Here is a 13807-nt window from a genome sequence, read left to right on the forward strand (position 1 = left end):
CCCACTCCAGGCAGTCTTTAAGTGCACCATTTTAATTTACGAAGCTCTCTCTGAGTCTGCTTCCTACTCTTTCCACCCTCCAATATGTTTGCTCCAACTTTCCTTTGGACCACCCATTCTCAACCAGAGTTCCTCTAAAACAGGGTTTCTCAACCAGGGTTCATCTAGAGCAGGGTTTCTTAACTAGGGTTCCTCTAGAGCAGGATTTCTCAACCAGGGTTCCATAAAATCCTATGGTTCCTCTAGAGCAGGATTTCTCAACCAGGGTACCATGAAACCCTAGGGTTTCTCTAGAGCAGTGATGGCGAACCTTGGCACTCCAGATGTTTTCGAACTACATTCCCCATGATGCTCAACTACACTGCAGAGTGCATGAGCATCAGGGGAAATGTAGTTCCAAAACATCTGGGGTGCCAAGGTTCGCCATCACTGCTCTAGAGGAAGGTTTCTCAACCAGGGTTCCATGAATCCCTAGGGTTTCTCTAGAGCAGGGTTCCTCAACCAGGTTACATGAAAGCCCAGAAAGAGTGTAACACGGCTCAGACTGTGGATAAAGATTTCCTCGTGGGTGCTGGCCCCGGCTCACCACCGTCAATAGTAATTGAAGAAAAAGAAGATTGGTCGCACACCATGGAAGGAAGAACTTCTGTAGAATAGTTACTTTATTATCAAGGTACCAAAAGACGTAGACAGGACGTTACAGGAACATTGGTAGACCAGGTTCACACTGATAACTCGTGCTTGGTTACATGAAACCTTATGGCTGCAACTGCCAAAGAAAGGAGGGTATCGGGTGCAGGCTGCTCTAGAGGTTGCTAAGGGTTGCTTGGGATGTGCCTGATTGACCTCCCTTTGGATTGTGCCTGCATAGATCAAGGACAACATCACTTGGCAAAGCAGCATGACAGCACAACACCAATGATCCTTTGAGTTGTCTGTAAGGGAGGCATCCATCTGACCACCACTATAAATGTTTTATTCTTCCTATTGGCATTTTTACCATACCTGCCAGATGAATTGATTTCAGTAAGGGTTAACCGAGACCTGAAAATTATTTTAGGGTTCCTCTAGAGCAGGGATATGCAATTAGCGGACCTCCAGCTGTTGCAGAACTACAAGTCCCATGAGGCATAGCAAGACTCTGACAGCCACAAGCATGACACCCAGAGGCAGAGGCATGATCGGACTTGTAGTTTTGCAACAGCTGGAGGTCCGCTAATTACATATCCCTGCTCCAAAGTATAAAGGTCATGAAAAGCTACTTTGGACTCTAGCGCCTTCTCCTCAAATTCTCATTCCTTTTTCCACCCTCTCCAACTCACTTTTACTCCCTATTACTCTACTCATCACCTCTTGCTCTCTCAGTACAGTTCAAGTCATAACCTCCAAGACACTGAGAGAAATGCCCCTACATAAATCATGCTCCAATTTTACCTCTCTCTCCCTCCTGCTTCTCCTAATTGTTGGGTATATATTCCCTAACCCTGGCCCTCCACCATCTAACCTTCACCCCCACATCCAATATTCTCCTTCCTTTGGCAGCTGCAACTCTCACACTCTAATTTTTATTCCTTTGCATCCAAGAACCAGCCCCTCCTTTTAATATGCCCTCTGAAATGCCCGTCCTGTCTGTAATAAGCTCACCTTGGTCCACGGCCATTTTATCCTCAACTCCCTTACCCAACTTGCTATTACTGCAACCCAGATTCAGGAATCTGCATCTACCTCTCCAGCTGCCCTCTCCCATGGTGGCCTCCACTGGACTCACTCACTATGACCCAGTGGATGAAAGGGAGGTGGTGTTGGTCTCCTTAGTACCCTTCAAATTCTTTACACCTCCCTCTCTATCTCCTCTTTTGAAGGTCACCATGTCCTCTCTTTTCTCTGAGGATTGCTGTGTTATATTGGCCTACTGGGCCGGCTTAATGCTTCCTTGATGAATTAAATGCCTGGCAACCATACTTTCTCTCCTCTGAAACACCCACTATAATTCATGGTGATTTCAACATCCCTGTTAAATCTAACACCCCAAAGACCTCTCCTCTCCTATGAGACCCTTGCTCCTGCTTACCCTCAATCTTCTTGTCTACAACAACTGCCTGAGCTGCTCCCTCGTTGATAACCTTCTCGACCCCTTACAATCTGGCTTCCACCCACAACACTCAACAGAAATTGACCTTCTAAAACTTACTATCGAGGTACTAACTGCTACAACCACTCCCTTGGCCTCCATGGCTCCTTCCTGGTTCTTCTTCTACCTATGTCAGCACACCTTCAGTGTCACCTACCACTCTATCTCCTCCTCTCTTCTTTCTTTTTCTGTAGCTGTCCCCCCAGGCTCTGTCCTCTGCACCTCCTCCCTGGGACAGCTAGAAAACCTCTCATGGCTTCCAATGGCTCTATATTTAGGATCTATCAGAGCAGCGACTCTGGATGTACAGTTGGATAAATGGTTCTATATTTAGGATTTATCTGGTCTATAAACCAAAGGGTCTGAATGGACAGTTCTATATTTAGGATGTATTCTTTTCTATAAACTAGGGGCTCTGGATGATCAGTTGGATGAATGGTTCTATATTTAGGATGCATTTGGTCTATAAACCAGAGGCTCTGGATGTACAGTTAGATGAATGGCTTTTTATTTAGGTTGTATCTGGTCTATAAACCAGAGGCTCTGGATGTACAGTTGGATAAATGGCTCTATTTTTAGAATGTATCAGACCAGAGACTCTGGATGGACAGTTGGATAAATGGTTCTATATTTAGGATGTATCCAATCTACAAATCAGAGGCTCTGGATGGACAGTTGGATGAATGGTTCTATATTTAGGATGTATCCACTCTATAAACCAGGGGCTCTGGATGTACAGGTGGATGAATGGCTTTATATTTAGGATGTATCAGGTCTATAAACCAGAGGCTCTGGATGTGCAGTTGGATAAATGGCTCTATTTCTAGAATGTGTCAGACCAGAGACTCTGGATGGACAGTTTGATAAATAGTTCTATATTTAGGATGTATCTGGTCTATAAATCAGAGGCTCTGGATGGACAGTGGGATGAATGGCTCTATATTTAGGATGTATCTGGTCTATAAACCAGAGGCTCTGGATGTACAGTTGGATGAATGGCTCTATATTTAGGATGTATCTGGTCTATAAACCAGAGGCTCTGGATGTACAGTTGGATAAATGGTTCTATATTTAGGATGTATCTGGTCTATAAACCAGAGGCTCTGGATGTACAGTTGGATGAATGGCTTTATATTTAGGATGTATCTGGTCTATAAACCAGAGACTCTGGATGTACAGTTGGATGAATGGCTCTGTATTTAGGATGTATCTGGTCTATAAACCAGAGACTCTGGATGTACAGTTGGATGAATGGCTCTGTATTTAGGATGTATCTGGACTATAAACCAGAGGCTTTGGATGGACAGTTGGATAGATGGTTCTATATTTAGGATGTATCTGATCTATAAACCAGAGGCTCTGGGTGTACAGTTGGATAAATGGTTCTATAGTTAGGATGTATCTGGTCTATAAACCAGAGGCTCTGGATGGACAGTTGGATAAATGGTTCTATATTTAGGATGTATCTGGTCTATAAACCAGAGGCTCTGGATGGACAGTTGGATAAATTGTTCTATATTTAGGATGTATCTGGTCTATAAACCAGAGGCTCTGGATGGACAGTTGGGTGAATAGCTCTATATTTAGGATATATCTGGTCTATAAACCAAAGTCTCTGCATGGACAGTTGGATAAATGGTTCTATATTTAGGATGTATCCAGTCTATAAAACCAGAAGCTCCAGATGGACAGTTGGATGAATGGCTCTATATTTGGATGTATATGGTCTATAAACCAAAGGCTCTGGATGTACAGTTGGATGAATGGCTCTATATTTAGGATGTATCTGGTCTATAAACCAAAGGCTCTGGATGGACAGGTAGATAAATGGTTCTATATTTAGGATGTATCCAGTCTATAAATCAGAGGCCTCTGGATGTTCAGTTGGATAAATGGTTCTATATTTAGGATGTATCCAGTCTATAAATCAGAGGCTCTGGATGTACAGTTGGATAAATGGCTCTATATTTAGGATATATCTGGTCTATAAACCAGAGGTTCAGGATGGACAGGTAGATAAATGGTTCTATATTTAGCATGTATCTGGTCTATAAACCAGAGGCTCTGGATGGGCAGTTGGATGAATGGCTCTATATTTAGGATATATCTGGTCTATAGGCCCTGTTAGAATGCACCCACACCCTTCCATAGTGCTAACATGCGCAATCTCACACTACATTATTTTTCTTCCTTGAAGTGGTGGCGTCTCTGTTACAGGGAGCATCAATTTCGCCTTGTCTGCTAAGTGTTTGGTAATAGCTGATATTTGGCTTCCGAATGAAGGGAAATTTAATCACTTGGAAAGGTTATTAAAATGTCACCCCGCCACGTTATGACAGGCAGCATTTAATCCACTGATAAAACGGTTTACAGTGCCGACCGGGAGCACCATGTCTCCATTACCAGGTGCCTCCCTGATAATTTCAGCTCGGAGTAATTTGTCTGCTTTCATGTTCCCAAATTCATATTTGTGATGGATTCTCGCCTCATTCGAAGGTAAGAGCGTGACGCCGCCAACGATAATTCATTTTAATTATTTTTTTGTACATCAGCGGAGAAACACAAAGTAGCCGTCAGCTAGGAGCAGCAGACTGAGGTCTGAGCTACGAGGGAAGGAGAACACGTGAATATGTGATTCATATCACCAAGAACACGTCTGTCTAATAAACCTGAAATTTCCTTTTACAATGTATCCCTTACCATATACGGATACTCGGCTGGGATGGGATCAAATTTTGGACTGAAATACCAATGGATGGATGGATGGGTGAAGGAATGAGTGGGTGGTTGGGTGGATGGATGAATGAGTGGGTGGTTGGGTGGGTAGGTAGATGGTGTAGGTGGGTGGGTGTTTGGGTGAATGGATGGATGATTAGTTGGGTGAATGGATGGATGGGTGGTTGGTTTGGTGGATAGATGAATGGGTAGGTCGGTGGGTGTTAGGGTAAATGGTTGAATGGATGGCTGGATGGATGATTTGTTGTGTGGATGGATGTATGGTGGATGGTTGGTTGGTTGGATGGGTGGGTGGACAGATGGATGGGTAGGTGGGTGGGTGTTTGGGTGGATGGTTGGTTGGTTGGGTGGGTGGACAGATGGATGGGTAGGTGGGTGGGTGTTTGGGTGGGTGGATGGTGGATGGTTGGTTGGTTGTGTGGGTGGGTGGGTTGGTGGATAGATGGATGGGTAGGTTGGTGGGTGTTTGGGTGAATGGTTGAATGGATGGCTGGATGGATGATTTGTTGTGTAGACGGATGGATGGTGGATGGATAGTTGGTTGGTTGGTTGCATGGGTGGGTGGACAGATGGATGGGTAGGTGGGTGGGTGTTTGGGTGGATGGATTGATGGTGTATGGTTGGTTGGTTGGGTGGGTGGACAGATGGATGGGTAGGTGGGTGGGTGTTTGGGTGGATGGTTGGTTGGTTGGGTGGGTGGACAGATGGATGGGTAGGTGGGTGGGTGTTTGGGTGGGTGGATGGTTGGTTGTGTGGGTGGGTTGGTGGGTGTTTGGGTGAATGGTTGAATGGATGGCTGGATGGATGATTTGTTTTGTAGACTGATGGATGGTGGATGGATAGTTGGTTGGTTGGTTGGATGGGTGGGTGGGTGGACAGATGGATGGGTAGGTGGGTGGGTGTTTGGGTGGATGGATGGATGGTGGATGGTTGGTTGGTTGGGTGGGTGGACAGATGGATGGGTAGGTGGGTGGGTGTTTGGGTGGATGGTTGGTTGGTTGGGTGGGTGGACAGATGGATGGGTAGGTGGGTGGGTGTTTGGGTGGGTGGATGGTGGATGGTTGGTTGGTTGGTTGTGTGGGTGGGTTGGTGGGTGTTTGGGTGAATGGTTGAATGGATGGCTGGATGGATGATTTGTTGTGTAGACTGATGGATGGTGGATGGATAGTTGGTTGGTTGGTTGGTTGGTTGGGTGGGTGGGTGGACAGATGGATGGGTAGGTGGGTGGGTGTTTGGGTGGACAGATGGATGGTTGGTTGGTTGGATGGGTGGGTGGACAGATGGATGGGTAGGTGGGTGGGTGTTTGGGTGGATGGATGGATGGTGGATGGTTGGTTGGTTGGTTGGTTGGGTGGACAGATGGATGGGTAGGTGGGTGGGTGGATGGATGGATGGGTGATTGGTTGGGTAGACGGATGGATGGGTTGTTGGTTGCGAGGATGATAAATGCTGAAAACCCCTGCAAGGGAAGCAAATACATTTTGTCTTTTTTAAAACTTTCTTTTAATAAAAATGGGCAAGAAAAGCCCTTATAAGGAATTCAGTGAGTGGCTGAATTTTCTTAATGTTCTATCAATTGAAGCTAGTTCTCATTTTTGAGTAAACCTCTACTTTTTACCATTAAAAAAAAAGCCATGCTTGAGCCACAGTGACTCTGCCTAGGCTGAAGTGATGTCATCAGTCTGCTGCAGGCAGGAGGAAGCACTTCCTCAGTCTCTTCTCCTCCACTGATCAGACTGCAACATTGTAACAAGTCACAAGGTGCGAAGCTGCAGCAGGGGCTGATCTGTGTCAGACTTTTGTGAACACAGCCAAGACCTGTGCAGATTGCATCATCTCTGAGCCAGCAACTTAGCTTGAGAAGTAGATAGTAAACCTGGATGCTGGATGGCTCCGTCCTTCTGGAGAGAAAAGCAGATGAAGGCATTGTCAGGGGAGTACTGTAATCTCTTTGAGAGGGAATAAATACCTGGAAGAGGTAGACTGACACATTACTGAGCATGCTTCACCCAACATGAGAATATATTATCGAAACAAAGTCCTCTTAAAGCAGTTGTCTCCAAACTGCAGCCCTGGGGGCCAAATGCAGTTTTTTGTTTGCCTTTATCTGGCCCTTGGACACCAACAGTGGGGCACCATTCTTTCCACTGATGCCAATGAAGGGGCATTATTCCTTCCCCTGATACCAAAAATTGCCATTATTCCACCTCTTAATACAAGGAACTAGTCCTCAGTTTATTCCTCAGACTGACACCAACAATGGAGCACCGTTCATCCCACTGACACCAATGAAGGGGCACTATTCCTTCCCCTGATAACAACAATGGGGCACCATTCCTCCCACTGACACCAATGATAGGGCACTATTCTTTCCCCTAAAACCAAACAATTGGCACCATTTCACCTCCTAATACAATGGGGCTATTCCTCAGACTGACACCACCAATGGAGCACCATTCCTCCCACTGACACCAATGAAGGGGCACTATTTCTTCCCCTGATACCAACAATGGGGCACTATTCCACCTCCTAATACAAGGGACTATTCCTCAGACTGGCACAAACAATGGAGCACCATTCCTCCCACTGACACCCATGATAGGGCATTATTCCTTCTCCTGATACCAACGATTGGCACTATTCAACCTCCTAATACACGGAACTATTTCTTAAAATGATACCAACAATGGAGTACCTATTCCTCCAACTGACACCATTGAAGGGGCACTATTCCTCCCACATATACCAATGATGGGGCACTATTCCTCCCACTGACATCATTGGTGGGGCACTGTTCCTTCCACTAATGCCAATGATGGGGCACTATTCCTCCCACTAATACCAATGATGGGGCACTATTCCGCCCACTGACATCATTGGTGGGGCACTATTCCTCCCACTGACACCAATGATGAAGCATTGGATACTCCCATTGATGTCGAAGCATTTTCTACTGACACTGGCCACATTCTGGCCCCCAGACAGTCTAAAGGACAGCAAAACTGGCTCTTTGTTCAGAAAGTTTGGAGACCCCTGACTTAAAGGGAAAAAGGGACTCCTGGAAGCATCAACATACCACCTCAGTGATTGCCTAAATCTGGTGTTGTCAATTACACCCCATGGCCAGACCTTTCCTTTGAACCATCTACTGTATATCAGGGGTCTCCAAACTTTCGAAGCAAAGGGCCAGTTTATTGTCCTTCAGACTTTAGGGGGTCCGGAGTGGCCAGTGGGAGCATAAAATGTCCCGGCATCAGTTTACATAAACAATGTCCCGTCATTGGTTTGAATAGAAAGAATTGCGTGCCATTGTTGGTGTCAATGAAAAAGAATAGTGCCCATCGATGGTGTCAGTTTATTATGCCCCAAGGTCCAGGTAAAGGCAACCCAAGGGCCACATCTGGCCCCCCGGGCCGCAGTTTGAAAACCACTTATCTATACCGTGTACCAAGGATTTCCATCACCGTACAAAGATGAGAAGACGAGGAACTCACCCAAGTGTGTGAAGAGATTTTTGGCAACTTGCAAAAGAGCCTGCAGAGGAAAGATAAGAGTTAATTGTATTCAGGAGAATGCAAAGGTGAAAATAGAATATTTTTATTTTGACGTTTCTCTTGTAGAGAGGAAACGATTGATTGAGGTTCACACGTCTGCGTGGTGGCTAAACGCGTAGCCACAATGCATGGCAATGTATCTGCTCTATGTGCAAATTTGGGGAAACCTTGATACAACTTTGGATGGGTGTGACTTAGATGAGACTTTTGGCTTTGACCATTGATAATGGACAACTGTTGCACAGCTGTCACATGTATAACATTCAGGTGCGACTTTATTATATTATGACTTTACAATGCAATCTACGGCACTCAAGTCTCATGAAAGTCCAACCAAAGTAGTACAGGAAGTCGCACATATTTGAACGGTTGTTGAAAAACATGGGGTGTGACTTGTCATAAGACTTTAGTGTCCAAAGTCGCAAAAGTGTGAATGGAGCCTAAAATGTGGACCTTCACCCCCCCCAAGATCATCTGAAGTTCTTTGCACGGCTGCTACCCTCTGCAATATTAATCAGCACTTTTTTTGTTCATGGCCTCGCCCACCTGCCGCCATTCTCGCCTAATGTTCCTGCTGCTTCAGCCTTCTGGGATTCCACATCACATATCCTAGGAGGCTGTGGGAGTTGGGAATAACTGTGCTGGAGCTGTGGTCGTCATCGGAAGCTGGCTGCCTGAACCTGGTAGAGGTACCGGGCTTCCAATGGATGAGAAGGTCCAAGGTGGCAGCATGGGACCCAGGCTGCTGCACCTAATCGATGGATCACAGCAGGACAACCCTGGATCCCATGGGTAGGTGAGTATCTAAATCAAGGACAATGTTGCATGACAGGTAAGTGGACCCCTTCCCCCTTCAAAAAAAAAAAGTTGACTTAACCTTTTTGCCCCCTTCCTCTGAACTAACCTAACCCACCTCTTCCCCTCCACCTTCCCACATCAAGTGGCAGAAGTCCCGCTGTTTCAGCTCCACAAGTCTTGGCTGTCTTTGCCACGCCTGCACAATACACCCTCATAGACTTTTATAGGGACCAACGCTGAAGATGACCTCATAGATGTCTATGGGGTTATAATGCATAGGCGCGGGCCCAAAGAAAAAAAAATAAGTGCACTCTTCCTTTAAAGTTTCTTACCGGGGGATCCTGCCAGTAATGGCACTTCCTGATGCTAGCACAGTCCAACAAAGTAAGCATGGTCTACTGCAAATTACCTCAGAGACTGGAAACCGGCACTCCGGCGCAAATGCCTTTGAATGTAGCAATAATCCTCTGATACTACTTGGTAAATGCGTTTTGGCCAAACCTTACTCATAGCAAGCTTCTGACAAAACACGTTAGCATGTTATTACTGTATCCTACTACATAGTCAATAAAGAATTGTCGCAATGGATGTTAGGGAGTAGCCGGCTTAATTGCATCAGAGGATTATTGCTACACTTCCTGCTGCCCATTGACAGCACTAAGCCACTGCCTAACAATTAGCAGCGCTGTTAGCCTGCCACACAAGTTCCTTCGTTTAGCGGTACAAGAAGTGATGGTATTGGCAGGATCTCCAGCTAAGAAAAAAAATGTTTCACTTAACAAAACTCCATACAGTGAGGCGTGGTCAGAGGTGTATCTACTGTGAGGCAAACAAGGCATTTGTCTTGGGCGGCATTTTTCAGGGGAAACTATGAGCAGTGGTGTCGCTACAGGGGTGCAGACCGCACCTGGGTGACAACCCGGGTGACACCCGCTAGAGGGGTGACACCAGGGGTGGCCACGGACTGAGTGTTTGGTGATAGGGGTGCAAAGCAGAACAAGGAGGCGTGGTGGCCTTCAATCCTGGAAGAAGCTCACTTAGCAGAACAGGTCAGAGTCCCGGGTTGTGATGTCTCGGCAGCCTCGCCACCCACAGCTGGTAAAAAGGAGCTGGTGGGATGCGGGAAGGTGAGAGTCTGGTGTCGTTTTTTTGGGGGGAGTGGGAGAACCTCCTGGTGTAGTATGGGGGAGATAGGGGAACCCCCCTCTCTCTCTCACCCCCCAATCTTTCTCACCTTCCCTCTCTCTCTCCCTACCTCTTTCCCCATTCCTCTCTCTCACCCCCCATCTTTCATCCTCTCTCTCTTCCTCCCCCTCCTCTTTCCCCCCCCTCTCTCTCTCTCTCATCCTCCTTTCTCTCATTCCCCTCTCTCTCTCACCCTCTGTCTCCCGCTCTCTCTTCCTCCCCCACCTCTTTCCCCCTCCCACCCCCTCTCTCTCTCTCATCCCCCTCTCTCTCTCATCCCCCTCTCTTTCTCATCCCCCCTCTCTTTCTCATCCCCCCTCTCTCTCATCCCCCCTCTCTCTCATCCTCCCTCTCTCTCATCCCCCTCTCTCTTTCTCATCCCCCCTCTCTCTCTCATCCCCTCTGTCTTTCTCATCCCCCCTCTCTCTCATCCTCCCTCTCTCTCTCTCTCATCCCCCTCTCTCTTTCTCATCCCCCCTCTCTCTCATCCTCCCTCTCTCTCTCTCTCATCCCCCCTCTCTCTCATCCTCCCTCTCTCTCTCTCACCCCCTCTCTCTCATCCCCCTTTCTCTCACCCCCTCTCACTCTCATCCCCCCTCTCTCTCTTATCCCCCCCTCTCTCATCCCCCATTTCTCTCACCCCCTCTCATCCCCCTCTCTCTCTCTCTCACCCTCCCTCTCTCATCCCCCCCCTCTCTCTCTCATCCCCCCTGTCTCTCCCCCCCTTCTCCCCCCTCTCTTCCCCACCTCTAAAGAGGTGGAGCTTTAATAGGAAGAGGTGGGTCCTAAAGAGGAAGGGGTGTAGTTTACAGATGAAGGGGTGGATCTTATACCGGAAGGAGACGGCAGCACAAAACCAAAATACACCACTGGGAATGGTGCAAAACATGATGAAAAATAGATGTTTCATTTATATACTCTTTTTCAGTGGTGGCCTTTTTTTTTTGAAGCACGTGATTAGAGCCTGAGACTCTAATTGGCTTCAAATAAGGGTGGGTTCGGGGCACCGAGAACTGCACCCTGAGCCCACCCAGTTGTGTGGCAATAGCAAATTAATATTAGCTATTGTCTTCCTGCTTCTACTCCCGACCAATCAATAAACGGGTTAGACCTGATTGGCCGAGAGGAGAAGAGATCACATTGGTCAAGGGAAGAAGGAGGGAAGCCTCTGTGAAGCGGAGGAGGAGTGTGTCACGTGTTTTAGCGTGTGTCACGTAGCGTGTCTAACGTGGCCAGAAATGCGCCTAGATGTCAACGGGGCCTTGACATCTGGGCGCGTTTTACTTTTTAACAAAGTAAGTCAAGTAACAATCGTACACTCTGTATCCATTTTCAACACTTCTATAGACGCCATCCATTATATTGTATTGTTTGGATGCCATCTGTTACACTGTATCATTTGGCTTCATTTGAATGCCATCCGTTACATTATATCATAGTGCTATGGCGTTTGCACCACTAGGGGGAGCTGTGGCTCCAGGCTGGGCCTGCACGGAGAGGACCTGTTTCATTGGCTTCTCCTGGGGAGCTTCCAGCCACCTGCAAGCCTCCCAGCCACAATCTGTGCTGCTGATTTCCAACCATCTGACCCAACAATTCTCATTCCTGGCATCTTCCCTGGAGGCTTTTTAGCCTGAGGCCTGGCGTGGCTGCAGGGCTCGCAGACAGCGATCTCCGGATTGATGGTGACAGTACGCTGAGGCAGCGGTAATACTGCCTGTAACAGTTTAGTACTTAAAATGAATAAGGGACTAAACTGCCTGTAAGTGTGCTGCACCTCCCTTTACCACTCAGTGCTCCAAGAACGGCATTCTTTAAAGAGGAACTCCGAACCCTAAAAATGGGCAACGCAGCTAAATACAGAGTTGAAAGACAAATGTGATAACAGTTTTGCCTGCGTAAAGACTAATTCTGGTTAGACTGTATAGTCACAAGGGTGCTAAGGTTTTTTAGGTCAGTTGTTCCTTGCTTACCTTCTGAAAATGTGAGTCACCTGGCTGTATTGTCCCTAACTTGGAGCTAGTACGCAAATCAGGAAAGTCAAAATGAACTCCTTATTATTTGGTGATCCTGCAGCTTCAGCTCTCCTGTGTCAGTGAGCGGCAGCTGCAGGGGAGAGGAGGAAGTGCTGTGATAACGGCATAGACACGAAAGCCCAAGAGTGAATCCTAATGTCACCCTTAACAGTGAATGGCCTATGCAACCTGAAAGTTACAGGCTAAAGGCGTTCGATATGCACTGACTGCTATATGTGACTCTGCAGGATGCAGGATGTGTGTGTACAGTGGGGACAGAAAGTATTCAGACCCCCTTAAATTTTTCACTTTTTGTTATATTGCAGCCATTTGCTAAAATCATTTAAGTCCATGTTTTTTCCTCATTAATGTACACACAGCACCCCATATTGTACACACAGCACCCCATATTGACAGAAAAACACAGAATTGTTGACATTTTTGCAGATTTATTAAATAAGAAAAACTGAAATATCACATGGTCCTAAGTATTCAGACCCTTTGCTCAGTATTTAGTAGAAGCCCCTTTTGATCTAATACAGCCATGAGTCTTTTTGGGAAAGATGCAACAAGTTTTTCACACCTGGATTTGGGGATCCTCTGCCATTTCTCCTTGCAGATCCTCTCCAGTTCTGTCAGGTTGGATGGTAAACGTTGGTGGACGGCCATTTTTATGTCTCTCCAGAGATGCTCAATTGGGTTTAAGTCAGGGCTCTGACTTAAACAGTCACGGAGTTGTTGTGAAGCCACTCCTTCGTTATTTTAGCTGTGTGCTTAGGGTCATTGTCTTGTTGGAAGGTAAACCTTCGTCCCAGTCTGAGGTCCTGAGCACTCTGGAGGAGGTTTTCATCCAGGATATCCCTGTACTTGGCCGCATTCATCTTTCCCTCGATTGCAACCAGTCGTCCAGTCCCTGCAGCTGAAAAACACCCCCACTACATGATGCTGCCACCACCATGCTTCACTGTTGGGACTGTATTGGACAGGTGATGAGCAGTGCCTGGTTTTCTCCACACATACCGCTTAGAATTAAGGCCAAAAAGTTCTATCTTGGTCTCATCAGACCAGAGAATCTTATTTCTCATCATCTTGGTGTCTTTCAGGTGTTTTTTTAGCAAACTCCATGCGGCTCTCATGTGTCTTGCACTGAGGAGAGGCTTCCGTCGGGCCACTCTGCCATAAAGCCCCGACTGGTGGAGGGCTGCAGTGATGGTTGACTTTCTACAACTTTCTCCCATTTCCCGACTGCATCTCTGGAGCTCAGCCACAGTGATCTTTGGGTTCTTCTTTACCTCTCTTACCAAGGCTCTTCTCCCCCCGATAGCTCAGTTTGGCCGGACGGCCAGCTCTAGGAAGGGTTCTGGTCATCCCAAACGTCTTCCATTTAA

The 13807-nt window shown here is 46.8% G+C and overlaps 1 protein-coding gene across 5 annotated transcripts in view; it reads right to left on the bottom strand.

Annotated features, from left to right (window-relative positions):
- PDE2A (phosphodiesterase 2A) overlaps window positions 1–13807 on the bottom strand; it is a 791783-nt gene that overhangs the window by 47577 nt on the left and 730399 nt on the right. For all 5 annotated transcript variants that reach the window (XM_073612615.1, XM_073612619.1, XM_073612616.1 and 2 more), the window contains one exon: window positions 8362–8401. In XM_073612615.1, the coding sequence (XP_073468716.1) occupies window positions 8362–8401 (40 nt within the window). The remainder of the gene's footprint in view (window positions 1–8361; window positions 8402–13807) is intronic.

This window comes from Aquarana catesbeiana, linkage group LG02 (assembly GCF_042186555.1).
Source record: "Aquarana catesbeiana isolate 2022-GZ linkage group LG02, ASM4218655v1, whole genome shotgun sequence".
NCBI classification, from domain to species: domain Eukaryota; kingdom Metazoa; phylum Chordata; class Amphibia; order Anura; family Ranidae; genus Aquarana; species Aquarana catesbeiana.